Here is a 26,949-nt window from a genome sequence, read left to right as displayed (position 1 = left end):
AAAAAAAGAACATGAATCGCTCGAACAGCAAAATATATGATCAGTGGGAGGCTTGAACTCCCGGCCTTGGCATTACACAACATTTCAGGTGAAATATTAGTACCACGCTCTAACCAACTGAGCTAACCGACCAGTTGTTATTGGAGGCCTGAGAGGATTTGCGCATCTAAGTCGTGCCGAATTTAGCCAAGCCTCCGGATCAGAGAGAAGAACCCTTCGTAGCGAAGAGCAAAGCGGATGACGGTTCGAGACATAGTGAAGGAGCCTCACGTCCGTATTCTACAGCTGATCTCCATGTGGCAACCATGTCAGAAGCTCATTCCTTGAGTGAGGCTCGCCCGGCAAGGCTTGGGTCAGGATGAGGAGGAACCTAACAGGAACGAACGGCCGGCTTTCGACAGCGACGCCGTGTTCCCACGGCCACCTGCGTCGGGATGTTTTCCCTGCCCGACTTCCGGTCATGTCTCTCAGTCAGGCCTGTCTATTGCACCGGACCGCGAGACATACTTTCGCATTTTGAGTTGCTGTCACGGTGAAAGGGCGAGACCGGACTGATCGCAAGTAGCGGAAGATCGACAACAACCTCAGAGGGGTTCAGAGTGAACAGAAGAAGCTCGTAATCAATGATGACCCGGCAACATTCCGCGCTGCCAGGAGTTTAAGCGACGCCCCCGCGAAGCGATCCCGGCGCTGGGGGCTGAATATAGCCCCAGGCATGCATACTAATAATAATAGCCGCAGCGAGAGAGCGAGAATAAGAGGCAGCCCCCCAAGACCTCTGTCCCTCAGCCAGTCACATTGGAAGGTCAGCTGCAGCCCATTGCTGCAAGACTGCGTCAGATCAGGTCCGGCGGCTCGGGGTGCTGGGTGCTGAGTGCTGAGTGGGAGGGGGGCGTCAATGACTATCGATTTGTCCTGCAGGGCCTGCATGTTGATGGCAGCAAAAATGTTGGCTCGCCGCTCCCAGCTACTTCGTACTCCGTACGGAGTACACTACCTGCTCCGTCACACAGCCTACCCGTACTCCATACAGGAGTTTGTAAGCTTGCGCTCTGCGGTTCGGAGTTCTATGCAATGGGATTGGGGAGGGAAGTCTATTATCCCCCACCATCAGTGCGACGCTTAATCTGGACGAGGGACGGAGCACAGGCACAACCAGAGGCATGCCATCCGAAGTTGTGGGAACATGACCGCTGCAACCCTTGGACCGGCAGCCCGTTCGCTCGGAGGCAACCCCTCCTGCATTTTGCATTTCCTGGGATTCCAGTTGGAAACGAGATTCCCATCAAGATGCTTTGTGCGTTGCGAGTTCAAGAAGGGGACTTTGGTTGATACATAGAAAGGCAGGCAAGACACGAAACGTCAGTCAGAAGCCGCAGCCATAATCGATGGATGTTGGTAGCTGTTTTTAGACCCTTGCTTGCTGCTTTCACGATGGGTCAAGGATCTCTCTCTCATGTTGTCTGGCACCATCATTCATTCCTCTTCGCCTGGGCGCCTCGCATCTCACGCCATCCGTCCAGTCGTCCTCAACTCAGCCTTACCACGCCAATCTTTCCCCTGGAGAGACATTGCCCGTTGTACAGTCCCTGACTTGTTTTACCGTCCTGTTCACACTACCACCTTAGTTCGCCCGGTGGCAGGTTAGCGTGGACCCCATCCTGAAAGTGAACGCTGAACTCCTACGGACTGCGCTCTACGGACTTGCAGACCGAGACGTTCATTTCCATTTTGTTCCTTGCGCCTCGTCCAATCGCACCTCCCCCACGAAAAGAGCGCGGCCCCGGCAGCCCTACAACTGCTCTCCTCTCTCCTCAGCTGTGCCCCAGCATATCAATTCCCTTCTCTCCCCCCTAATTTCTGGCTGGGCAACAAAAAGACCGAGATGCCTGTCTTTGCGTGATTGATTTTGGGCTTTCCAACTTTCTCTCATCTTTCCGGTCTTTGTACGCTCGTTACGTGTCTTGCTACCGCTCGTTCGCTCGCCCGTACTTACAGTAATCTTGACTTACCTTGCGCACTTACACCACCCTCGCCGACTCGCGAGTCACGGAGGAAGCCCACCTTTGACAAGGGCAACAGAAATATCTCCGAAAGCGAAGACGACAACCGTCCCGATATGAATACGCCGTAAACAATGACGCACAATAGAGGCTTCGGTGCTTCTTACCAACCTCCAGACGCGCCCGGACAGAGACCACGACTGGCGCACCAGAGTTCCAACGTGTCCGACGTCAGCGACTTTGAGAGCCCTTCTTACGACGGGCATCCAGCAACGATTCGTGGGAGGGATTCCCTGGTCTCGCTCCAGTCCTACTCTAATCACACTTCGCCGTCACCGCACGACTCAGACCAACCACTTCACCGGCGACCCTCGACAACTTCCACCTGGACCGCATCTTTTTCCTATACCGGTGCTGCCGGATATTCGTCTCTGCCTCCGTCTTCCGGCCCTGATATCCCTAGAACGCCCTCGCACTTGAGGCGAAATGTTGGTCGCGCACCCTCGCGGCGCGGTCACGAGACCATTCCCGAGGAAGAGCATGACCTCTCCCTCCTGCGCTCCGCCGCACCCATAGGCCAATCGTCGCGGTACGAGTCGGTACCGGCTAACGAACCCATTTTCGATGTAACTGCTGCGCTTGGCCCGATGGGCTATCAAGACGATGCGTTCCTCAAAAGATTGCAGGAGCAGGAGGCGAGCGGCCATCTCACCGGTGGTCTCGGGGCCGGGTTCAGGCCAGACACCACGATCAAGGGCGAGGATCTGCTCTCGTCGTCCCCGTTGCCCAAGAGGTCCTCTCTCACGCGGTCCTTTTCTCGTCGCCAGAAGTTAGGTCGGGCAGCCACCATCAAGGACCGCGGCCAGGATGAGGCCAACAAGCGGGGGAAGGTCATTGAGGTCATCATCGAGGACACCCCCGAGGAAGCCGCTCGGCGGCAGGTAGACCAGGTTGATCTCAGCGTCGTCGCGGGACCAAGCATCATGGGCGACGATGCGAGCATACGGCATGCCACATTTCCCGTCAACAGGAGCCAGAGAACACAGGTCTTTTACCCGCAGCCCAACTGGAAGCCTTTTTCGATGAGATGGCCATATCTCACCGCTTTGATCGTTCTGTCGGTTGCCCTCGCCGTCATGGTCGAGTTCCTGTACCAGAGATCGCAGACTCATCCTCTGGTCAAGTTCAAAAGTCCCGCTGATGTTCCGGGGCTCGAGTACTTCGCCGTCAAGTTCCTGCCGACGATCCTCTCCGTTACGTACGGTGTGTTATGGCAGGTCACCGATTTCGAAGTGAAGCGTCTCGAAGCGTACTATCAGCTTTCAAAAGAAGGAGGCGCACTTGCAGCCGAGTCCATCAACGTCGACTATGTCACCAGCTTGAGCTGGCTACGGCCTTTCCGAGCGATCAAGCTACGGCACTTTGCCGTCGCCGTGTCTTCGATCGCGACCTCCCTGGCCGTGTCTTTGGTGCCGACCTTTGGTGCTGCGTCCTTCTTTTTATATCCCGATAGGGCTACCCGCCTTGCACACCCCAATGGCGACAAAGAGATCAAACTGAATGCCATCTGGTCGAGGCTGCTGTCCTCTACCCTCTGCGTCTGCGCACTCTGCGGCTGCATCCTCTTTTTACATCCTCCAAAGGAGAAGGTCTGGCCTGTTGGCCGACGTCAAGGGCATCGCAGGCCTCGCGTCCATGGCGGTCGTCAGCCACATCCTCGTGGATTTTGCGGATCTGGACGTTGTAAGCCACCGCGACATCCACGACAAGTTAAAGCACCGTCGCTACGTCCTGCGCAACGCGTCACTGGCCCCGGACGACGAGAACCCCGTGTCGTCGCAGGATACGGACAAGTACCGCGACGACCACCTGTCGCAGAACCCGCACCCGCGATCCCTGCGGCTCGGCGGCTTCCTCCCATTCGTCATCGGCATCGCCCTCTTCACGGGCTTCATCCCGGTCTTTCTCTTCTCCAGCGCCAGCATCATCACATCCAAGGCGCCGTGGGTCGTGACCGCCCTGGCCGTCTGCATCAAGCTGGGCTGGGGCGGCCTCGAGACCGACATGCGCATGATGGAGCCGTATTACATCCTGTCAAAGAGACACTCGTCGTCCAAGACGCTCACGCTCGACTACACCGCCATGCCGTTCGCCCTGATGCCGTTCCACGCCTTCCTCAACGCCCACACGCTCATGTTCCTCGTCGGCTTCGGCAGCATGATGGCCGAGGTCCTGACGGTGCTGCTGACCAGCCTAGCCACGGTCGTGGGAACAGAGTTTCTCGACGCCGCCTATGCCCCGCCGGACGACCAGCAGGATCGACCCGGCGGCCACCACGGCGTCGAGGACGACGGCGCGGACCTCGGCGGCATCAATGCCGGGCAGGAAACCGTCTCGTCCTTTTGGATCTCGTACGGCCTGGCGACCTTTATCCTCGTGTACATGGGCACCGTCGCGACGATCGTGTTCCTCCGGCGGCGGCACCCGTTCCTGCCGCGGCAGCCCAACACGATTTCGTCGCACCTCGCCTTCATCCACCAGAGCAAGATGATTTACGACTTTGTCAATACGGCGCGGATGAGCAACGCCGAGATGGCGCGGTACCTCGAGGGGCTCGGCAAGACGTACGGTCTGGGCTGGTTCGAGGGCCGCGACGGGCAGACGCACTGCGGCGTCGACGAGGAGGAGCTGCTGGGGTACTATAAGCACGGCATGGATTTCCAGGGGACGAATAAGCCGTGGAATCAGCAGTGGGATCAGTATGATTGAAAGTCGTTACCGTGGAACATACGAAACTGCGAGAGTGGGATGGAGAAAAAAAAGGCATTGAGATCACTACGAGGGAGAGGGGGGGCACGCAGTTGGATTGCTTATGGAAAGGGGTGGTTTAAGCTGCTGCCTGGAGATGAATCCCATGTGAACGAGCACGAAGGCGTTAATTTCCACTCGGAAAGGGACCTTCTGAGTGGAAAAGGAGCGGGAGTTTTATGGCTTCAAGTTGTCATGTGCAATATGGTGGGATTTAGACGCATTTGACGAATACCTGGATGCATGCGGGTTTTTGGGGTTCAGGAGTGGGTGTTTGAGGAGCCTTTTATTTTTATTTTTAATAGCTTTATCGTACAGCGATTGAGCGTACCGCATGCATACAGAATCAATTGGATAGATGAAGGAATGCAATGAATACCACCTTCACTCTTGCCATACTTGGTAGAATCTCCATCGGCTGAAAAGAGCGCGCCGTACAAAGTACATTATCGAGTTGAACTAGATAGATATCGTGAACCACCTACCTGAACGGATACGCCATACAGATTGTAAAACAGCCATGTCACCGGTTGCCCTGTCGATCCCCCGTGTTAGCGAGTGGGAGTGGCTCGCCGCCGTTGCCAGTTTGGTTGGTTGATCACCAAGCCTCTGTTTTTGTAGCGAGGTTCACGAGCTGGTAACTTTCGATGGAAGGGAAAGAAAGCCGGGATTGGGTTGACTGGAACGATTCCCTCTGCCTGTTTTATTGAACTGTCGATTAAACACTCGATGAATTCGCCTGTTTCTGTAGCATTTGTAACCTAGCGACTGTTCAGGATTTCGGTTTGAACATCACAGGATGGTGTCGCGGGCGACGCTGACATCACGCTGCAGGGGAATTTATGCACACGACATCAGTTCCTTGTCTTCAGCAGACTGTCAGAGCTAAAATCGTATACGCGCTTCGCAGGGCCAAACCGGCAGTATGCATCGCAGGATCTGCCGTCTCCTGTCACTTTTGTCAAGAGCTCAGTCGTCTGTACAGAATTAATTGTGATGGGTATACGAGCCCTTATGGGAGCCCTTAGTGGAAGCGGACGATCCCCCATACTATGGTAAGGCTTCGTGATTTATTTTAAGGCGTCGGGGTCATTTATCTGCGGACGGGACAGAACCGGCTTTACGAGAAAAGAAGTCGCCTCTTCGTTTTCGGGGCGGGTGGGTGCTAAATTATATGTTATAACATGTACGGAGTACTTCAGTCCCTGTACCTTGAGCAGCATGACATAGATTAAGGTTGTCGATAAATGAGCATATAATTGCAAGGTGGGAATATTGGAGGAATTATGTTTTTTTTCTTTCCTCCCTTCTGTGACAGAATTTGTTGCCTTGGAAGTTGGAGTCATGAGAGAGGGAAGGAGAGAAGAAAAAAAAAACATGCTGCAAGGAACAAGCCATTATTGGAAAATTCCTCAAGGGAGGCTAAGGCACGATAGCACAAGTCAAGTGTCCCGAGACACATGGCAATCGATGTTCAACGACGCAAGGAGAGTCTGCAGATGGCATGCGGGCCCCAGCTTTGGAGATTGATCATGAATGAGCGATTATGGGAAACTTCGTCACCCCCCATTGCTGCCGATGCCGTGAACAGTAGGTGTGGATTTGTGACGGGTTCCCACCAGCAATGTTTATTTTGGCTAAACGATTGGAGATGAGTCGTCGCCAGACTGGGAGGGGATTGTGATTTTCAGCGTAACACCGGGCCCCGAAGCACGCGTTGCTGGCGGGTTGCTGCCATACTGGCACCGCTGGCACGCTGACCACTCTGACGAGATTTGAAAATGTGGGCTTTGCGGAGAAGGGAGCTGCAAAGGGAGATGGAATTGTTTCTGAGTGCTGTTTGATGTGCGCTCGTCTAGAGCGAGCCGGAACAAGCTCGAGGCGAGAAATCTCAATCGTGGCGATGCACGGAGGATCCGCGTCTCGGGAGGGACCAACAAGGAAGAAGACTGGCAGACTTTGAGGATGAGAGTAGTCGAGGACTGTGCGAGGGAGGGAGCCAGGCGGGTGAGAACAAGGTTCGGGCGGCGTCGCAATTGACTTCTCGTCCGCGGGAAGCCCTGCATAAGCAACATAAGGTAAAAAGGCAAGGTGAACGAACACAGCCTCTCGTGCCCAGACCTGCAACTGGAATTGTTACTGAGCAAAGTTGGGATATTCACTCAACTAGAAAGTCTGTAACAATGGGCCAGCGGTTCATCAGCCCAAAACATTGGATGCTCGTCGATCATCAGCGTTAGCCTTGGAAATCTTGTTGGTCCGTCGCCCATCCGACTCCATCGTGGGCCGGAATAGTGGTCTAGGTCGCTCGGCTCGGTGTGCCGCGGTGAGCTGTCAGTCTGAGGGAAGTCATGGTGCTGCAGAAACTGTTACAGGGTGGAGGCCGGCAGACGGCAGCTTCAAGAAAGCGTTCTGAAAGCCCTTCTATTCCTCTTTTGTGCTCTCATCAATTTATGTGTAGACGATTTTCAGGAGTCCATGGCTTGCTGGACGGTTCAGCCTCGCAACGATAGCCAACCAACCGCCGTTGGGACGGCCGGGCCATTTTTAGACGTCTCAGGCTCGGGGTTCCCTTTTCCTCAGAAACGACCCCGGCCAGGTTCTATCCCGTTGGGACGAAACCACGCAAGCCGGGGGGGGTATGGATTTGTGACGTCGAGCCTGTTCAGTGGGCATCGGGCTGGGTGAACACCAGTGACCAGTCACCACTGAAGCCTTTGGTCGCACTCGCTCTCCCGGGAGCCGGCATTTCAGGTGTGAGCAGACAAGATACCCCGGTGTGGCATGGTCTGCTGGAGTAATGCGTACGTACGCGTGCCCTTTGGAGAGAGTTGATGGTGGCAGTGCAGACTACATAGACTGGAGTTGACGAGAGGAACAGAGTAATTGAAATGAGCTGTGGGTTAGCCTTCTTCTTTGGCTTGGTCTAGTGCGTGCCGCTTCTTCCTCTGGCCATGGTGCCGTGTTCCTGTTTCTCGAGGTGGTCTTGTCTGATGTCTGAGGCTAGGCGACACCCAAACACCCCGTGTCGCGGAGGTGCTTGAGATGAGAGCGGGCGAGGGAACATGCCAGTGGCAGCAACTTGGGCCCGTTTGGGTTTCTTGTCTTGGAGGCTTGGGTCTTGGAAGCATTAGAAAGCGTCTTGGAGAGTCTTGGGAATTTTCGGACGCCCGGGACTGCGTGATCTGAGGTTTCCTGTGCAGATAGGCTAGTCCGTTGACAGCAGCCATTACGAGAAAGGAGAGGCTGGAGGCCGATGACGATGACCTGGACTGGAAACGGGTTGTGGTGATGACTGTGCGTATGTTCGTACGCAGTGTAGCGCGGCGGGCGGGGGGGCGATGTAAGCCGATGGGAGTTTATTAGTAGGTAGTCAGCAGTCGTGTCTGCAGACAGTGTCTGGGGGCTGGATTGGGCAGCTGAAGAACCTGCATTCGTATGGATACGGAGTGTAAGAATCGAAATGCAGACGGGATACGGGAGCAAAGATGGGACGGGGATTTGGATGAATGACCTTGATAGACTTGAGGCTTGAGGCTTGGCCATGCAGAACTGCAGGTGGAATATTCGGATGGCGGAAGGCAGTCGGTTTGCATGACGCTATGATTGCGGGAGTCCGCCAAGTTGGACGGGGATGCGGATGACAATGCCAACGACGATCGGGTCTGTGTTGTCGATGCTGATGCGGTTGGTGTAGCGGCAGGTTATAGAGCATATGGATTGGCGTAGCAGCGGGGTCGTCGAGTAAGGTAGGGTGAGCTGAGTCTGGTTCATACGTGTTGTTTCGTCAATCATGGCTGAGAGTCTAGAGGCGAGGTTGATCTGCCATTCTCGGACCTTGGAGTTGATTGATGCTTGAAAGGTTTGGTTTGGTTTGCGTGAATTAGGCATTGTGTTGTTTCCCCGGCATCAGGCATGTGTGGAATTCGCTCTGGCTCGTACTGAGTGACAAAAATACATCCATGGGCACTGCAGCAACGGCATGCTTGTGGTGGTGGTGGTGGTGGTGGTGGTGGTGAGTCGTGGCTCTGGTGGTGTTGCTTGGCTGATTCCAACAGTGACAGACAGCATTTCAGTTGACTTTGTGTGTACATGTGTCCCGCTCGCTGCGTGTTCGTCTGGACCGTTCCTGACGGCTTTACGCGCCAGAGATATGTAGCTCTGTTAGGTCAATACGAGCTGAATCCAGTTTTGGATGCGGAGATATAGTTGGGGTACTTTGAGTGACGGGTGAGATAGGTGTACGAATAGGTATACTCGCTGTCCCCGGTTGCGTTCCTTTCCAGCCTCGCCAAGCCGTACTCATCAGGGAGTACCTCTTTTCCATCCCATTGGTCGTCGCGTGTTCGCATCTTCCCTCCTTCATCCTTCCCTCGTGTCGCCTTGGGAGTGTAAACGTCCTTCCAAGTTCCCTCCTTCTTCCCTCCCACCACTCAAACAGGGGGACCCAAAATCATGTGTCTCCAAGGTACATCCCACATTCGCACCGCGACGACGCACTACCCGGCTCCAGAGATTGAAATTACGACAGCCTGGGCCGCACACCACCCATCCGCGACCCCGTACGGTACTACGGCCCCCCCTACCCCTGTCCCCTTTACTACCCACAAAGTGGCGCATCCACACACCAGACACAAGTCAATCCACGGGATTCCTGCTGTCCGCCTGTCGCAGCGCAGTGTCGCTCTCCCTTGGGCCTTTGCCTACCCACCATCCTTCCACCCCCGTATTCTGGCCCTTGTTGCCCGGTTTTCCCTGAATCCGACCTTCCACCCGTCTTGGTTTTGGGTCCAGTCTTGCTTTTGCCTTTTGCTCACTCGAACCCAAGCAGAGAAGGCCGCACCAAGGAAGAAACCAAGGTTGCAGCCAGCAAGCACCTGCCACTGCCACCACAGCGCCATCCAGCAACCACTACCACCGGCGCCTCCTTTCATCACTCCGTCCTTCTCCGTCCAGCCCTCTGCTTGGCGATCTGCTTCCCTTCCCTCTCCCTTCCTTTCCCAATTTCCTTTGAGCAACAAACAACAAAACCACCAAACCCACCCCATCTTCAAGCCGACCCTTTCCTCAGGTCGACACCTAGCCCTGCGACTACCGATTGATTCGACGACAACGACGACACGAATATCCCCTTCGCTTCTCCCGTCGCCGCCTTCGAGAGGGACGCACTCGTCCATTCCCTCCATCGCTCGCTTCGTTTTCTTCGCCGGAACAGGAGGATTGACAGGAACAACCACCGCGCCAAACGCTCAATTCGTCGGCAGATAACCTTCGCTAGCACCTTTTCCCCTGCCACGGAAAATAAGCCAACCTTTGCGAAATAAAATACAGAGACCGTGAGCTCGATTGACGACCGCATCAATTCCTTCGCTTCGACCCAATCATCTTCTGTCGCCAATACCGTCTGGAACGACGTCAACCCCCATGATATTCTCGACCTAGACGGCTTCCAACTCCCCGCACCTCCCGCGCTCCATCGTCGACTAACGACGACACTGGACCACAGTCAAGCGGATCACCTCTTACTCTAACCCAGACCATTTCGACGACCTACCACCCATCATGAGGTTGTCGTTCGCTAAGCCGTTGCTTCTGCTCGGCACCCTGGCCACCTACCTCACCACTCCAGTCCTCGCTGCTGAGCAGTTGCTCCAGTCGAACTCCCTCAACACCTGCCAGGATGATTCCAGCTTCACAGCCAGTCTGTTCAACGTCGTCTTCACCCCCGGCAATGGAAGTGCCGCAATCAACATTGTCGCCGTCTCCTCTGTCCAGGGCAGCATTGTCTTCGATGTCTCCATTTCGGCTTACGGTTACGAATTCTTGAGGCGCACTGTTGACCCTTGCAGCATCAACCTCGCTGGTCTGTGCCCCATGACTGCCGGAAAGATCACCATGAACTTCAACCTGCCTGTTGGCGAGGATGCCGTCGGCCAGATTCCCGGCATTGCCTACAACATTCCCGATCTCGACGCTACCGTCCGTGTCTTCGTCAACTTGACCGACACCTCCACCAGTGTGGCTTGCGTTGAGGCTGATATTTCCAACGGAAAGACTGTCGACTTGATTGGTGTCAAGTGGGCTACCGCCATCATCGCCGGCTTGGGACTGATCTCTTCCGCCGTTATTTCTGGTCTCGGCCACACCAACACCGCTGCCCACGTTGCCGCCAACACGCTATCGCTTTTCGGTTACTTCCAGTCTCAGGCTATTGTTGGTCTCACCGGTGTTCACCTGCCCCCTATTGTCCAGTCATGGACTCAGGACTTCGTTTGGTCTATGGGTATCATCCGCGTCCAGTTCATGCAGGATATATTCACATGGTACCAGCGGGCAACTGGTGGAACTCCTTCCACTCTCCTCAATTCCTTGACGACCACCTCCGTCCAGGTTGAGAAGCGTTCTATGGACTGGGCCCTCTCTGCCGCCAGAATGGCCAAGCGTGGCATTTCTTCCGTTCCCTCCATCATCGCCAAGAGAGCCAACATTCAGCTTTCCTCCGGCAGTTACATCGTCTTCGGAATCCAGAGAGTTGCCTTCCGCGCCAAGATCGAGTCGACTAACCTCTTCATGACTGGCCTGTCCTTCTTCTGTGTTTTCGTTATCTTCACCGTTCTTGGTGTCGCCGCCTTTAAGGGATTCTGCGAGTTGGCTGTCCGACAGAAGTGGATGAAGAGCGAGAAGTTCCTCGAGTTCCGCAACGGCTGGTTCACTGTCTTGAAGGGAATTCTCTTCCGTATGACGTTGATTGGTTTCCCCCAAATGACGATTCTCTGTCTCTGGGAGTTTACCCAGGCTGACTCCGCGGCCGAGGTCGTTCTCGCTGTGTTCTTCCTTTTCGGTATGGCCCTGACTCTGGGATGGGCTTCCTTCAAGGTTATCAGAATTGCGCGTCGCTCCGTGGCCATGCATCGCAACCCGGCTTACATTCTCTTTTCTGATCCCCAGGCCCTCAACAAGTGGGGTTTCCTCTACGTCCAGTTCCGCGCTTCGGCATACTACTTCATCGTCCCTACGCTGGGCTACACTGTTGTCAAGGGCATGTTCGTCGCCTTCGCCCAACGTAACGGAACCATTCAGGCCATTGCCTTCGTCATTATTGAGGCTGCTGCGCTCATCGCTGCCAGTGTTTTGCGCCCTTGGATGGATAAGAGCACCAACTCGTTCAACATTGCCATTTGCGTCATGAACTTCCTCAACGCCGTCTTCTTGCTCATCTTCTCAGACGTTTTCGGTGCCCCGGCTCTCGTCAACGGTATCGTTGGTGTGGTTCTGTTCATCGCCAATGCGGCCTTCGCTCTGATCCTTCTGCTGCTTGTTATTGTCAGCAGCACGTTGATCTACTTCCGCAAGAACCCTGATGCTCGCTACCAGTTCATGGCCGATGACCGAGCATCCTTCATGAAGTCCCAGACCCAGCTCAACACTACTACTGAGTTGGACGCCCTGGCTGCGACTGCCCGAGGTGACAAGGCCCACTACAACAAGGGACTCGACCTCGATGACGACAATGACTCCATCTCTTCTGAGTCCATGCGTCGCCGGGCGGATCCCTCTGGTGTTGCCCTGCCGCCATCTACTGCCCAGTCAGCTGCGCCCTCTCAGCACTCTATGCAGCGTCCTGGAGGTCAACAGCACGGCCAGGCGCCGCACTCACCAGTGGACCCTTCGATGCCTCTCTTCCCGGCAGACAACCGCAATCCCTATGGACAAGGACCGACTCGCACCCCAAGCCCGTACAACGGCTCTGCATCAACACTAGGTGCCAATAATCACAACCAGTACCGCAACCAGAACAATGCCAGTCCTGCGCAGTACCGTTCCCAAAACAACGCCAGGTAAGATATCAAAGGAATTAGAGCCACTTGGCGTTACAACAGCTAACAATGATACAGCCCTTGGCAGCGTGGTGCCGGATATGAGCACTAGATATGACTTCACATGATGTTTGCCCGCTTTGATGGGAGATACCACAGTCTTGGGGATAAAGCACCACGCAACCTTGCCGGTCTTTTTGTGTGTGTTATTGGCAATCTGGTCATCCAACCACTTTGGGCACATTTTCTCGGATACACGGATATACGAGGGATTTTGACAGAAACCCAAAACCCAACCAGCTCAGTAATGATGTGCCAGGTGTGGGAAGGAGACTTGAGCTCCCACCTTGGGTTTTATGACGCGATGCATCACAGTATAGACGGAATGGTATCTTCCTTTTTTCCTTTCTTCATCTCTGTGTTCTACACACTTGTGTCTGGCATTGAAGACGGCGTCCCGAGATCACGGCGTTGATTATTGTTTATACGGGGTCGTTGGGCACGCTAATCAGGAGGATTGCTGCGCCGTACCGGGTTTTCTTGACTTTGTAAATAAGTTGCTGCGGGCGGGGAAAAGGATACCTCGCCAGCGAGGACAGCAGCAGTGGGGTTGGGCAGGCTAGGAATTGGGATAGGGGTTCACAAAAAATGCCAGCTCCAAGGGCAAGAGGAAAGCAATCCATCCGTGCCGAGGTCACAGTCGGCTTGGATGGTTTTGATTCTCCCAGGGATACGATGAACCCCATGATAAGGAAAACAGACCGAAAAACCCTCAACAAAATAGCTAATGAATCCCTTTGTTACACAAGCCTTTCGGAGACAGGCAATGTCTTGACCGATGCCAGGCGAATGCTTCTTGATGAAAACTTTACTTACTGACGGACGAGCAGGCCGTGATATCTAAGGGGGTGGGAGGGGGAGAACCACGATTGGCCGACGGCGAGGAAGCCGAAAGTGTCCACTGTCGACATCTTTGTTGAGTGTCTTGTCCTGTCCCCCTCGGGTGTTGTGTCACCGTAGATCAAGAGACGGGCAGAACTCCGGCGATCAAGTGTCTCTTTCTCTTGTCCCCGATTTAGAGTTGGCAAAACGGGCAAAGGGGGGTAAAGATTCGGCCGTTGCAGTGGGTGGTTCGGCCGGCTGGTCTACCGCGAGATGGACAGCTAGACACGAAAAGTTTCGGGCGTTAGTCGATGGATGCTCACCTGTTCTTGTCTAACCCGTCAAAGACGTGGATGGGTGGGAGAGGGGAGACAACACGGGAGAGGACCTGGTCCGGAAGACGAGCCGGGCTGTCCCGATTTGATATCAATTGGAAAAGGGAAATCGTTTCCCGCGGCAAGTAAGGTTTGACCGACGGCCGTTCTGGACCCTCTTGTAGACGGAGCAGGATGGATGGACGGGCGGGACCTGAATGATACGTCCGTACCGCAAGGGGCCGGGGGAGAAGGAGGAGATCCAGTCATCCATCCCCCGGGCTCGGAGGGGAAAAGCGTGAGAAGGTGAAGGAGGTGAGAGTGGGCTCGGTGAAGGTGGTGTGGATTAGGTGTGGTGGAGAAATAGAGAGGCCGATACGGAGGAAAGCAACAAGTATGAGGATTGGCATTCAGGATGGGCTGTGGAGGGGATGAGAGGATGCAAGGCTCAAGAAGAGGGAACAGGTAAAGCAAAAAGGTGGAGCAAAGTCACGGAGGTGGCCTATCATTCATTGTGAGTGCAGTGAGACAGGCCCCTCCGTCCTAGACTAACACAAATCCGGAGACCAAGAGACGACTGTCTTTTCTTTGTCTGTATAACGGTCATCGATTTGTGATGGACGAGGCAGCTGTCGTCGATCGGTCAGCCCGCCAGGCGGGACCTTGACGAGCTGGAAGAGGGGAGACGAGAGTGGGATCATGGGAACACAAACGCGCGATCCAACGGATGATGGATGGGACGTTGGGATGGAGCGGAAGACCGGGTTTCGCAAAGTTTGTGTAACGTCGGAAGGGTTTCGAGGTGACGATGTCCAGGTTCGACCGTCGATAGGGTCGGTGGTACAAGACCAAGATGAGCCGACTAACCGACCCCTTCAACGCATCTTGGCATCGCGACGTTGAGAAAGAAACAGCCCTCTTGGCCCTGTATCACGCCGCTTGGTCATCGTGAGCCGCGACAGAGGACAAGAAGGGTGGACGGTATTCAGTCGAGCTATTTCCAATATGGAAACGGCAAGCGAGGAGGGGAGTGGTCTGCCTGGGAGGGGTGCGTAGATGGGAAGAAGCCATATTCAGGTAGGTCTAGGAAGGTGGACAGAGCTCCTTATTGCCCGTCAAAGGGCGTTTAGGAGTCGAAAGCCTCCAAGCTTGTTTACTGGAGACGAGGGCGTATGGCATCTCCGGTCGGGAGCGAAGGGTAGAGCGGCCGACTATGGGAAGCAACATCGTGACATGTTGCGGCTACTCGAGCTCCGCACCCTCTCGGAAACAACAGGCCCGGCTGACCAAGGTCAGGCTTGTGGCGCCGTGGTTTACCACGGCCTCGACCTGTGGAGGTCGTCGTGAAGCTTCACAGGTAGGGCGGTGAGGGCTAAGGCAGGTGGGCAAGGAGCCGGAGAGCGGCACATGCAGTGCGGTACACCTGCGTTGGCGTTTTCTGGGGATGGGCTTTTCGCTTCCGCTGGACTGCAGTTGGGGTGGCAGTTGTGCCTGGCAACGTGTGGCGCGTCTCGGTAGTTCCAAGAGTGACGGCAAGGGTGGTTGGCGGCGCCGTCTACTGCTTGATGTCGCGGTCTCGAGGCGTCCTCAGGCCAAGATTGGGCTGTCGTTTTACAAACTGCTTCGTCCTAGGTCTGAAGACGAGCATGATGGTCACCTGTACAGGACTTCAACTCGATCTAGAGTCGGGTCCTTCTGGATGTGCAGTGAAGTGGCTGAAGATATCGCGAGGATTCCGCTGAAGCCGTCAACACGAGGGCTTCGGGGTATCTGGCCGGCTTTCCTGTGGCTCAAGGTATTTGGAAGGGCTTTTCCCCTGGCGGCCGCTTGGTTAGTACGATCACCAGTCTGCTGGGTTGTTCACCAACGTCCATGAGGTCTGGAGTCTGTTCACCAGGCGCGACGTGGGGGCCCTCGGACTTCTCGTCGTCGTTATTGGCTGATTGCGATGTCGTTCGACTACGGGACTGAGATGGGACAAGGCGGATAGACGCGCGAGCTAGCTATAGCAGACGCGTTGTACGCCCCAAAGCCCCGGACACTCTTGACGGCTGACCGAGATGTGTGGATATCACGGACAATCTGGTCGGAGGGTAACGGTCTTCTGGGATTCCGGCTATGCCGCGCCTATTCTCTTGGAGATGCCATGCTCGCTTGTGCAACATGAGGCTTGAAAGATTAGCCCGAAATATGGAGAGAAGAATAAACTGTGGCTCGTGTGAGATGGCGGCCGCCACAGTCGGGCTGAAAGTGAAGAAAGGGGATAGTGTACGGAGTAACCTATAGACTAACCTCTTCGTCGTGTTATCGGTCTGTGAGGCGGCAGCTGTCATGACGGCGGGGGCTGAGGCGGACACGGGAGAACTGCCAAAGGTAGCAAGGCTGCCATGGGCCAGAGTAGTAGGTATCAAGCTGGCGGCTGGCCCCAGATTTTGCCTGCCCAGAATATCAGAACCTAGTCGAAAGATGTAAGTGAGCAGCGGTCGGATGGGGCCCGGGGTAAGACATACAGCTGGACTGACCGAGAAACGACGACCGAGAAAGTCTGCTTTCGTCCGGATTTGGACGTGACAGAAAGGTCCCCATAGATCCTGTACGGCTTTTTAGAGTTGGCTACGGAGAACTCCATGAGCTAGTCAGGTAGACAACGACAGAGATATCTCCGGAGAAATTATTATTGGCCAAATAACGAGAGATAGATGCCGCTTGACCAAATCAAGGCCGTCGGTCAGACGCCTTTTTTCTTTCCGTGTGTAGAAAATCTGCTTCGAACACGATGCAATGACTGATGAACGGTTGAGAAGCCATGATGTTTGTTGAATGCTGATCATGTTTGACCATCTGCGAGAAGTCGAGAGCATCGGCATGAACAGCGCGAATAACGGTGATCGTTTCGGATCTTGACGCTTGCCGAACAAACAGAGGGTCTTGAAGCGGGGAATGATGGTCGTCTGGACCTACCTTACCTCATAGAATGCCATTTTTGACATGAATGACGATATCATGGGCACATATTGCCTACGAGGCGACAATATGTCACTTACTCGCAGGTCTTTGCCTTGATAGAATCAAGGATTCAAGACATCGTCAACAGAACGTGACCCGCCATATAGGGTCAGAGGCTTCGATGTTGCGCGGCTGGCTCCTTTGACATAGAATATCAAATCTTGTCAGCCCAGTGTCTCGCTCCCTTACTCAGTCGTCTGGGCAGGGGCGCATTCTCTTGACAGCTTCGTGATGCTCTAGACTGCGCGGGTAGAGGTGGGCGCCTCCCGGACAAGGTTCTACATCCCTCGGATGAGGCGAGTGAGACAAGGCTCGCAATGGCAAAGAAGTCGAGATCTTGCGCTTGTTGTGGCGGCTGGGATGGTATCAAGTGGACGGAGCTCGTCCCGGTGCTGCTTCCGGTTGAAGATGGAGCCCATTGCTGGGCGGCTGCGCCTGGGCAGATGCGTTGGTGGCCCCGCGTCGCGGCTACACAAGGCCAGACCCATGCAGGTACGTTGACTATCCATAACATCGTACGAAGATGAGAGATCTTGTTTCGCTTGCGATGTAGTGAGTACCTGCTTTCAGTCGGGCAACGGACGTTGCGAAAGGGGTCCAGGGGAGTCTGCAAGGTCGAGACGCAGCGCGGCTGCGGCGTACGGCCGTGGAATGCAAAGATGCAACAACGTTTCCGGAAGGGGTGTACGATGTAGAAGGTGGAGGATCTGGACGGAACGAGACTTTTCCGATTCAAGCAACTTCTGCGAATGTGTGATCGAGCAAGCGAGATCGTGATTGTGAGAGAGCAGCGGGATAGAGAGGCTCAAAGTCCAGGCGGGTGGACTTTACACTGAGACATTGATACGCGAGACTGCGCCCTGTTGCCGTCATGCTCCTAGCACCTTTCGATTTCGGGTTTGGCACCGCCGACAGACAGCTGTAGACAGTAGTATGCATGGCGAGCTGCGAGATTCTGCAACGGGGATCTTGCACTAGTCTCCAAGAGTCGGGTTCGGGGGCGCGTGGGCAGGCAAACCGTCAGACTGCCATGTCAGCTTGTGGCTGTCTCTTGTCTTTTTCTTGGGCGAGAAGAAGTGAGGCGGCATGGAGACGCCGTTCCCTCTTGATCGTCCGTTAGAGGAGGGGGTGGATTTCACTGAGATCCCAGCTTCAAATCCCGACGTTCTGCTAGGATATCAGAGGAGGCGTCTCCGAGCGTCAGTGTGGGTGGATGATAGAGGAGACCGAGGAGTGCGAGAGGTAAGGCTTAGCGGAGAATCCGGGGAGCGTCTGGCTGAGGTGGATGCAAAAACCAAGTCATGATGGGCTAAGAGGACGAGAAAGAAGGCAAAAGAGCTATCTGTTTGCGGCGATTTGGACCTTTAAAGGGAAGGGGAGGGAGAACTAACACAGGCCAGCCCACACCCCCTTGCTCCACTCACATTGGGTTGTCATTGCCCTCATCCTTTCCTAGGTGAGGTAGTCCTCGTTGTCTGTGGGAAGTCACTATCCAAGTCTCTCTGGGCCTGGACCTTTTTTCGCGATGGTCAGGTCAGGCGCACTTTTGGGCCCCTCCTCCTCGTCCTCCCCCCATCATCGTCGTCGGAAGTTGGTCTGTGTTGGCTCCCGAAGGAGGGTGGAGGAGGGTACCTGCTTTTTCTCCATAACGCCCGCCCGCCCGCCTGTCATGGGATGGCACGGATGATGCGGGATCGCACAGACACTGAACGTGATGAGCGAGGTTCGGCCCAGGGGAGGGAAGAGAGGGACGGAGGACACCCCCTCCTGCTCTGGCGGCCTGACCTGGACGGCGCTCTGCCCAGCGTAGATCGGCTAACGGCTGGTCGAGAGACGGCCTCACGTAGCGGCACCGTAGTTCACCACGAGAGGCTGCCCCGACCCTGCGGACTGGGATCTAGCGAGAGGCTGCGCGAGGCGTCACTCATGGAGCGACCGCAAGGCACCGCCGAGTAGTAGGGTGACTGGTATTTTGCTGACTGATTAGTTAATGTTGTTGTTGTTGTTGTTGTTGTTCTTTCAAAGAAGAGAGTGACTCGTGCGATACGATTAGCCTGAGATGTGTGATGTAGACATTCGTGATGGGAAAGCTGGGCCAAGGGAAAGTCAGAAACATAGTATCACAATCAAGAGGAACTTCATTTCTTGTTTGTATAGTGGTATGTTGATATTTCATCCGTTTTGCTAAGATAACCTATCCCTCCATATCTCATACCCTGGGTTCCAGCCTGTGATTTTGGGTTGATCCAACATAAGGAAAGGAGATTAGCTAGTAAGTACTTGTTGGTGATGGTAAGAAAGCAAAGCGGCTATCGTGGATAAGCCGGTAAGGCGTCAGTCAGAGCTCGCGCTCCCCATGCCGTTGTGTAAATGGAAAAGGAAAATTTGAAACAGGCAAGAAAGAAGCAAAACCCATCCAGAGAAGGAAAAACCGCGCGGATCAATCGCCTACAATCGATGATCCCTTGAAAACGCCTGATATCCCTTAGGGCCCATTCATGCCCTGACCCAAAAATAACTCCCAAGCGCTCCCCAAGCGGATACCTGCTGTACATTGGAAAGGAAGAAGAATGCTCTGCTCAGAAGACGAACCCTTCTTCAACCAGTTTGTCCACATCGCCGCCGGCGGCCTTGACGGCCTTGATAGCTGCTTCGCTCAGTCTTCGTCGCTTCTCCATAGCCTCCTTCTCCCGACGTGCTTTTGTCTTGGAGCTTCCGCTGGGCGCCACACCGGTCATAAGAACGTTCTTGTCGCTGGGAGTGAAGTTAACGAAGCCGACTCCCTCAGACGCACCGCTCAAGTTGCCGATGGAAGGAGTGCGCATGCTTTCGCGACGAGACCAGGACCGACGCTTCTTAACACTGGCACTAAGAGCGGCGCCACCACCACCGATACTGGACAACGAGCCGCCGCTGCTGTGACGGGAGCGATTCGTAGGCGTGGGCGATGTTGAAGAGTCGCGGCTGGCTTGACGTGTGCGGCTCGGGTTGCGCGTCTTGCGCATCGGCGTTGATAGGCACATGTGCCGGGCGCCGGCCGAGGGGGCACGGGGCATGCGGGGCCGGCGCTCGGTCATCTGTTGAGGGTGTTGCTGGTGATGAAGTGGCTGTTGGGGTTGATAGTGGACGATGGGGGAGGATGTGGTACGGGGTTGAGGCATGTGAATCATGAGTCCTGACATTTCGTTTCCGGCGGCGGCGATGTTGTTGTATTCGTACGGCAGTTCACTGTGTTGTGTGTGCATGGCGAGGTTGAAGGTGGCATTGCGAGCGTTCTGTGCTTGATATTGTGAGTTGGACGACAAGTCCATGTTGTTTCCACCCCACCACTGGTCGTCGATGCCATCCGTAGTGGCATAGGCATTGGACCAAGCGACATGGGAGTCGGTCTGGGGAGTTGTTGTGGCCATTGGCCAGGAAGCCTTGCTGGTGTTGGCGACGTTACCGGAGCTCATCTGCTGGTGGTGATAGAACATGCCGCCCTTGTCATCCAGGACGGGAGTGTCCAGTGGCGTGGTAGGATCGCTACGACGGAATACGGGGACGTGGTTGACGGCCACGCCAGCATCGAAGAAGGGGTCTTCAACGTAGCCACAGCCAAAGGACATGGGGTTGCCGCCGGCTGATGATGCGGAAGGCAGGTCCTGGGGAATAGTGGCACTGTTGGGAGGGGACAGGGGAAGTCTTGCGGGGTGAGGGCCGCCGAGGTTCTGGAGATGCTCGGGACGGAGCTTGAACTTGCGAGGCGAGGCGTTAGGGGAGAGCGTACCCCTGCTGTCGATGGCGACGGTAGACATGGTGGGTTGTTTATGGCGGACAGAGGCAGCTTTCTGCTGCAGTTTCGATGCGACAACCTTGAAGAAGTTGCTCGGCTTACGACCACCGTTGGTGTGACTGTTGCTGCTAGTATTGTTCTGATTGCTGCTGCCGGCAAGGTGGAGGTTGCTGTTGCTGCTGGTAGCGGACGAAGCTTGAAGAAGAGGAGTGGGAGGATGGGAAACGACGACAGATGGAGCGCGAGATGGCGACGCTTTCAACGATATGCCTTCCAGGCGCAGGAGCTCAGAGTCAGAGATCGACTCGGCCCCGCCAGCGTGAGCTGTGTCCGGATAGGTCGAAGCCTTCCTTTGTTCTTCTTCACGGTCGATCCTCCATGAAGACTGGATACCCGGAACGCCCACAGCAGACGGTACCACCGCGTCTGAAGTCGCCGCCCCTCCTCTAGCGGCTGCTGATGATGGCACTAATGTGGCAGCGGGACCTGCTGCGGCGCTAGTCCTAGTCTCCATGAGCGGATGTGTGTGGCAACTTAGTATGTCGTCCAGATCGTCCGATACGCTTGTCGTCGACGCGGACCCATGGGCGGGGAGTGGCATGTTGTAGAAGAACGAGTCGGGCATGGCAGCAGAGGGAGGAAGCTCGTCACCCCCGGTGGTCGTCGAAGAAAGCCTCTCCAGGTCGACGAAGTCCTCGAACAGAAGGCTGTCACTGTGGACCGCACCCGAGCCCGATCCTCCCCCGCCGGCTCCCTCTGTCTCTTCTCCCCATGGCAGGTGAGACTGGCCCCCGCTACCGTCTTTGTCCTCGTCCATTGAATCTACTGAGAACTGGACTTCCGAATAGGCCATGTCGTCGTAGTCTGTCGGGTGCGAGCTGAGACTGACACTCGTGCCGGGGCTCCTCGTCCAATGCGAGACGGCCACTGTCATGCTCTCTTGTGCGGGTGTCTCTGCCTCTGTCTCTGTACTAGAATTCAGTTCCGCAAACGATCCAGAGCCAAGGCGAGGATCAGGAACAGAAGCGGGGGACTGGAGACAGCAGTGAGGATCAGATCTATTGCGTGGACTATGATGCAAAACGGTGGATGGTGGGTGAAAGACCCGTAGCAAAGAAGAGAGCGAGATAGAGAATGTTGCAATGTTCGTTTGCGGAAAGTGAAAAAAAGAGTGTAGGAAAGAGTGAGAGAAAGATGGTAGAGAAACTGGGGTATAACCATCGAAGAATGGGACTCTTGTACGGAAATGAAAACCGTCGATGGTTGCAAACCCACACGAGGTGGAGGGAACGAGAGTCAACAAATATCGTCCAGCTCATGTCTCTGATCCTGCCACAGCAACTATTGCAAGAGATATGGATGCAGCACGGAGACGAGCACCATTGGAATTGGGGGACCGCAGAGATCACCGTGCTTTCAGCGAGGGATGCCATCTGTTCCTGAATGGCCAAAGGAATGCAACCCACGTCGTCTAGTGACCCAGCAGCATATCCGCATTCCAGTCAACACGGCCACCTACCATTCTGTACCTGCAAGAACTGGGGTTGGTAGGGCAAAGAGACAGCGACATCAAAGGAAACTCGATCATCGTTTTCTTTCAAAGCAACGTCGTTTGAAAAGAACAGAAAACACCCTCGGGGAGAAACAATTCATCTGCTCGCCCTCTGTGTCAGGGTTGGCATCGAAGACAAAGACATGGTGTAATTCCCTAGATTGCAGGCACATGTCTAATCCTTCGGAAAGTCTTCTGCCCGCTTCAAAACTTCAGGACACTAAGTTGACTGCAACCTTGATTGATATTTTGAATAGCTTTGGCGGCTTGATACAGCGTGTCGTCTGCTTGAAGAACGCCACTGGCGAAGCAAAATTATCATCGTGGACCCTGGTCATTCAGCCTCCTTCCAAGCAGAGGACTACATCGAGATTGGGGCTTCCTCTTGCTTATCTTGTTTCTCTGCCCTTCACTGGGAGTTTGTACCTTGTGGCTCTTTTCTTTTGGAAATAGACCATGGTATGCTACGATGGGGACGAAGTGATGACAAACAAGGGAACGGAGATATTTCAAGAAGTAAAGTAGGGGCGTTGTCGGCTACGAGCGATGGCGGTGCCAAACTGCAAGGAATCACGCCTTCGACGGCCGGACCGGCGACCGATCCAGGCTCCTGCTCCAACTCCGAGTAGCTTTTACGGTCCGCGGCTATACTGTCCCAGCTCTTCGTGAACTAGACCACCCACAGCTATCAAGGGAAAGACATCAGTCATTGGTGATTTGCTGCCTCAGATGAAACTACTGCATGTCTCCTCGTCGACGCTGGCCTGACCACCTGAAAGTCTAATTAGCGTATCTCACCCTCATTAGCTGCGAGTTCCTTGGCTTACAACCCCTCCAGCTGTTGGATCATGCCATACGCACTTGCGCAGGCGGAGAGCGTGTTAGCCGGGAGACAGCTGGAATGTTCATACGGCTCCCCCTTCATGATACTTATCTGACGAGGGGTAGAAAAAGATGTGACGAGCTCAAGAGAGGGGCGGTGACGTGCACGTCACCGGTCCTAAACGAGGATCGTGGTGCATTGTGCCGCATGCATGAATGGAGACTCCCTTGAAATCCTACTTTGACCACAATAGCTTCCCAGCCTATCGGGACAGCTTGCTCGCAGGGCAGCCGTTGTCTATTGCACACGTTTCCCAACCACCCGCAAGAACGGTAACCCCGAAAACATCGTTGTCCTGTATCATCTCAATCTTAGTCATCACTGCGATTCAAGGTGAAAACGTCAGCAGATAAGAATGCGACACATCCCAAAGTGGGAGATCTGGTTTGTTGAATTCGAAAGTTGTCTAGACCTCTTCAATAGTCTCCTCTCATCAGCGACCTGAAGAATGATGTATAGAGGCGAAACCCTGCCTGACAAAGGCTGCAAGTATTGACGCCACCTCTGCACCTTCGAAGGCTATGGGCAGACAACTACCCAGCCAAAGAATCGGGGCTTGCGCGACTGATGACTCGGTGATGACCTCGGGCCGTCAAGGTTGTTGCAAGCCGAAAAGTGCCTCCGATTCCGAACATCAATGCCGAACAAGCGGACATCCGACCATCGAGAGGCTCATTGCATGATAGAAAGAAATAAATAAAGGCAAAAATCTCCGTGTCTTGCCGGACACGATCAAAACGCCGTCTCACTCTGGACCTCCAGAGGCAGTGATCCCCAATTGAACTTCCAGGCCATGGCCATGTTGCAGTTCAAATCCATTCAAGTAAACGCCGTTGCCCTAGCCAAAACCTAGTCCTTTTCCCATGGGTATATCGCTGAAATGTTCCTTAGACGCTTATATCATAAAGACCGAAATAATAAGACAGACTCGACTGATGCGAACTGAACTGTGCAACTGCCAGGACGGCTCAGCTCGGTCGAGGATCGATGGTTGGTCCTGGTCCTTTTCTTCGTCGCATCCTTGGTCGTTGTCTGACGACGTTCTGGCAACGAAGCGCCGTCTCTGCCGATCCTCTGAATCGCAAAGATCCGTAATTTCGCATGCCCCCCGACTTTCCCAACAACCTCTCTCTGTCGGCAGCCAAAGCTTTCTGCATGAGAGCAAATTCCTCGTCTTGATCGCAAAAGCCTTCATCCACTTCGGGTTGTGTCAAGGCTGGATCGACCTCAGGATAGCCGTCGGCATCAATGTTAGGAAGATGAGGATATACAGGGACAGCTGCTGGCAAGGACGACATTGATGCAGGTGGATGGATGTTGCACTGCATCTCTCCCGAGACCATGTCCTTGATACGTGCCTCTATCGCGCGGGCATTGGTTGGATTGTTGACAAAGCGGCTGTAACGCTGACGCCGAGCTCTTTTCCAATCGGCCACTGGCTGGTGTTCCTTGATATCGTCTATAGCAAGGTTCATATCGCAATCGTCGTCCACCTCTAGATCAGCCATTGATATATCGGTGACCAGTGATGATGACTTCATAGCCGTCGCCAGCGGATTGCGTTGTCGGAATTCTTGAATCAGGGTCTGTTTGCTGAGCTCGTGGGCAAGGTTGTCGATGGGTTGTGGTGGAACTGGTGGTGTATCAAGAAAAGCTGGAGATGATGCCGGGGGAGACAAGAGTCCTTCAGTCGGGTTCGGTAATTCTCGTGGGCGTTGTTTAGGAGAGAGAGATGGCTCCTCGCTCGAACCGTCCGCACCCGAGCGAATCTGGGTTCCTAATGCAAAGTGGTCAAACATCCTTCCTCAAGTTTGAGCGAAGGCTGGCGACAGATAGATTTGCCCTAGGTATGTGTTGACGAGAGCACAGCAAGGGCTGTAGCTTGCTCTGGGAGGGGCGGGCTGCTATTATGAAGGCATCCGCAACGGCGCTAGAGACTGGGCGAAGAGGCGCCGTGGCGGCCACAAAAGGCCCTCAAATGATGACTCCCGATAATTGGTAGTGAGTGCTAGCAGCAAGGGTGACGTTGTTCTAACTCTGAGAGCGTGTAGGGGAATTGAGCGTGGCCGAGACGTTGACCAAGAGACGATGCTGCCATGTGTTTGGGACGTGTGTCGTATACTCGATTGTCGTTGGTTTGATGTTCTCGACGAGCAGATTATGCCACGATAACAAGCAGTGTGCGCCTTTCTGCTTGATGGAAAACGAGGGCGGGTGAGTATGAGTGAACGGTAAGGGAATTGGAATGGCAGAAGAGAAGTTGATCTAGAGGAGGAGAGACGGTTCTAACTGAGGGACGAGGAAGACGGAGGGGACTAGTTAATCTGGTGTAGCGTCACAGAGGATGCTAGCTAAAGTAGTGTAGCTGTGGTGACTGGGCTCGAAGGGGATGATGACATTGGATGTAAACGGAGTCGAAGAGAGTCGCAGAACGAGACGTGCGGCGCGTGGGCGGGCGCAATACACATATGGTCCTTTCCTTGGGTGGTTGCAAAAGATGCGGTATGGAACCCGTACCAGAACCAGCACCGGTAGCCAGTATTAGACCAAGCAGTATCCGTACCGTATGGCCGGCACTACTAGTGAGCTAGCGCGGCCAAGTTTCTCTGGAGACAGTGGAGGGACAAGGAGAATGGTTACACAAAGACGAAGCTAGAGGCTGGCTGGCGGCACCACCCTGGGATTGATGCTCCTCTTCGCGCCGTGCAAAAGCCAGAGGAGAAGATGAGGGGGGACGGTTGTGCGTAGCTACACGGTTTCGGGAGGGTTTGCTGTGTGGCTGTTGGACTGAACTGGAGTCGATATCGAGAGTAAGGTGATGTTGAGTATGAGGCGAAGGTGCATTCGGGTACCTATCCGTACGGATAGGTCCAATTGGGTAAGAAAGAGGCGGAGGCGGAGCAGTGTCAAGGTGGGCAAGACGAGAGATGTTGTCCTCGAGATGTTGGGAGCGACGGAATACCTAAGGATACCAATGGCCTGAAAGTGAGGCGAGACAATGGAAAGTGCGTCAGCTCTGGTGAAGGTCGACAAGAGCTAGACTTGTTGAAGGGATTCGACCGAAGAAATTCTAGGGGTCGAGGGAGCTAGATGGGGATCTTAATTCGTGATTTGGGGGCTCTCGATGGGCCCTGTCTCTTGCTGCAGGGACAGCCAGCGTCCAGGAGGGTGAGGGAGGATGAAAAGTCGAGACTTGATCGGCGACCGTTTCCTGGTTCGTAGTGTGTGCTGTGGTATGTGTGTTCCAAGCCTGTCCCTGCTTGGTGGTCCGAAGGGGTAATACGGGTACTGCGTACTGCGTACGGATACACAGGCAAAGTCAAGCAACCGGTGAGATCCGGGCCGGGTGGGTCAGAGTAATGCGGGAGTTGAAACCGGAGGATTCCTGGTGATGGTTCTAGGGCCGAGAGGAAGAGAGGAGACTCGGGAAGTCAATTTGTTTTCCATTTGAGCCTTGCTATTATTGGTCGCCCGCGACGGATTCCAGCGACGGGATGGTATGTAGTTTGCGAGTCGAAGGGTTTCGAACGGATATACTATTGAGTATTAGTATTCGTACAAAGCACCCGGTAACGTGGACGCGGTTTGAAAAAAGAAAATGAGGGGGGGGGGGCCTGGAAGGATTGAAAAAGCGTGCAGATGCTGGGTCGGAGGCGCGCCAAAGGCCCAAAACCGTGGGAAAACGGTGCAGTACCGACGGACGACACCCAGTAATCTGGGTCTGACGGCTGAGTCAAAACGCACGATGGCAGCTTTGGTGCCCTTTGGGGGAGATTGGATGACGGGCCAAGGAAGGAACGAGCGCCGATTGCCTGTCTGTCCCTTGATGACTAAAGACCTAAGACCTGAGCATCGTTACCCCGGGCTTTGGAAAGAACCCGCCCGCCGTGCCTGCTTCCATCTCATGCA

At 54.7% G+C, this 26,949-nt stretch overlaps 3 protein-coding genes and 1 non-coding gene across 4 annotated transcripts; 2 read left to right on the top strand and 2 right to left on the bottom strand.

Annotated features, from left to right (window-relative positions):
* Window positions 1-37: 37 nt before the first annotated feature.
* On the bottom strand, window positions 38-132 carry N0V96_005073. Its single transcript has one exon. It is a non-coding gene; the product is annotated as a tRNA-Ile (tRNA).
* A 2,005-nt stretch (window positions 133-2,137) lies between these two features.
* On the top strand, window positions 2,138-4,772 carry N0V96_005072 (uncharacterized protein; the record flags this gene model as incomplete). Its single annotated transcript, XM_065757294.1, has 2 exons — window positions 2,138-3,485; window positions 3,580-4,772. 2 exons carry the CDS (start codon window positions 2,138-2,140, stop codon window positions 4,770-4,772), a joined length of 2,541 nt encoding a protein of 846 aa, XP_065614063.1.
* Window positions 4,773-10,373: 5,601 nt separating this feature from the next.
* Window positions 10,374-12,740, top strand: FLC3_1 (putative flavin carrier protein 3; the record flags this gene model as incomplete). The annotated part of the gene is made up of 2 exons (XM_053191235.2): window positions 10,374-12,649; window positions 12,707-12,740. The coding sequence occupies 2 exons, from the start codon at window positions 10,374-10,376 to the stop codon at window positions 12,738-12,740; spliced, it is 2,310 nt and encodes a 769-aa protein (XP_053051218.2).
* Window positions 12,741-19,409: 6,669 nt separating this feature from the next.
* On the bottom strand, window positions 19,410-21,539 carry N0V96_005070 (uncharacterized protein; the record flags this gene model as incomplete). The annotated part of the gene is made up of 1 exon (XM_053191234.2): window positions 19,410-21,539. One exon carries the CDS (start codon window positions 21,537-21,539, stop codon window positions 19,410-19,412), a length of 2,130 nt encoding a protein of 709 aa, XP_053051217.1.
* Between the last annotated feature and the right edge of the window lie 5,410 nt (window positions 21,540-26,949).

The sequence above is a fragment of the Colletotrichum fioriniae genome, assembly GCF_027942845.1.
Source record: "Colletotrichum fioriniae strain IMI 355084 chromosome Unknown scaffold_5, whole genome shotgun sequence".
Taxonomy (NCBI): domain Eukaryota; kingdom Fungi; phylum Ascomycota; class Sordariomycetes; order Glomerellales; family Glomerellaceae; genus Colletotrichum; species Colletotrichum fioriniae.
The sequence above is the reverse complement of the archived record's forward strand: the minus strand, read 5'-3'. Positions and strand labels throughout refer to the sequence as shown.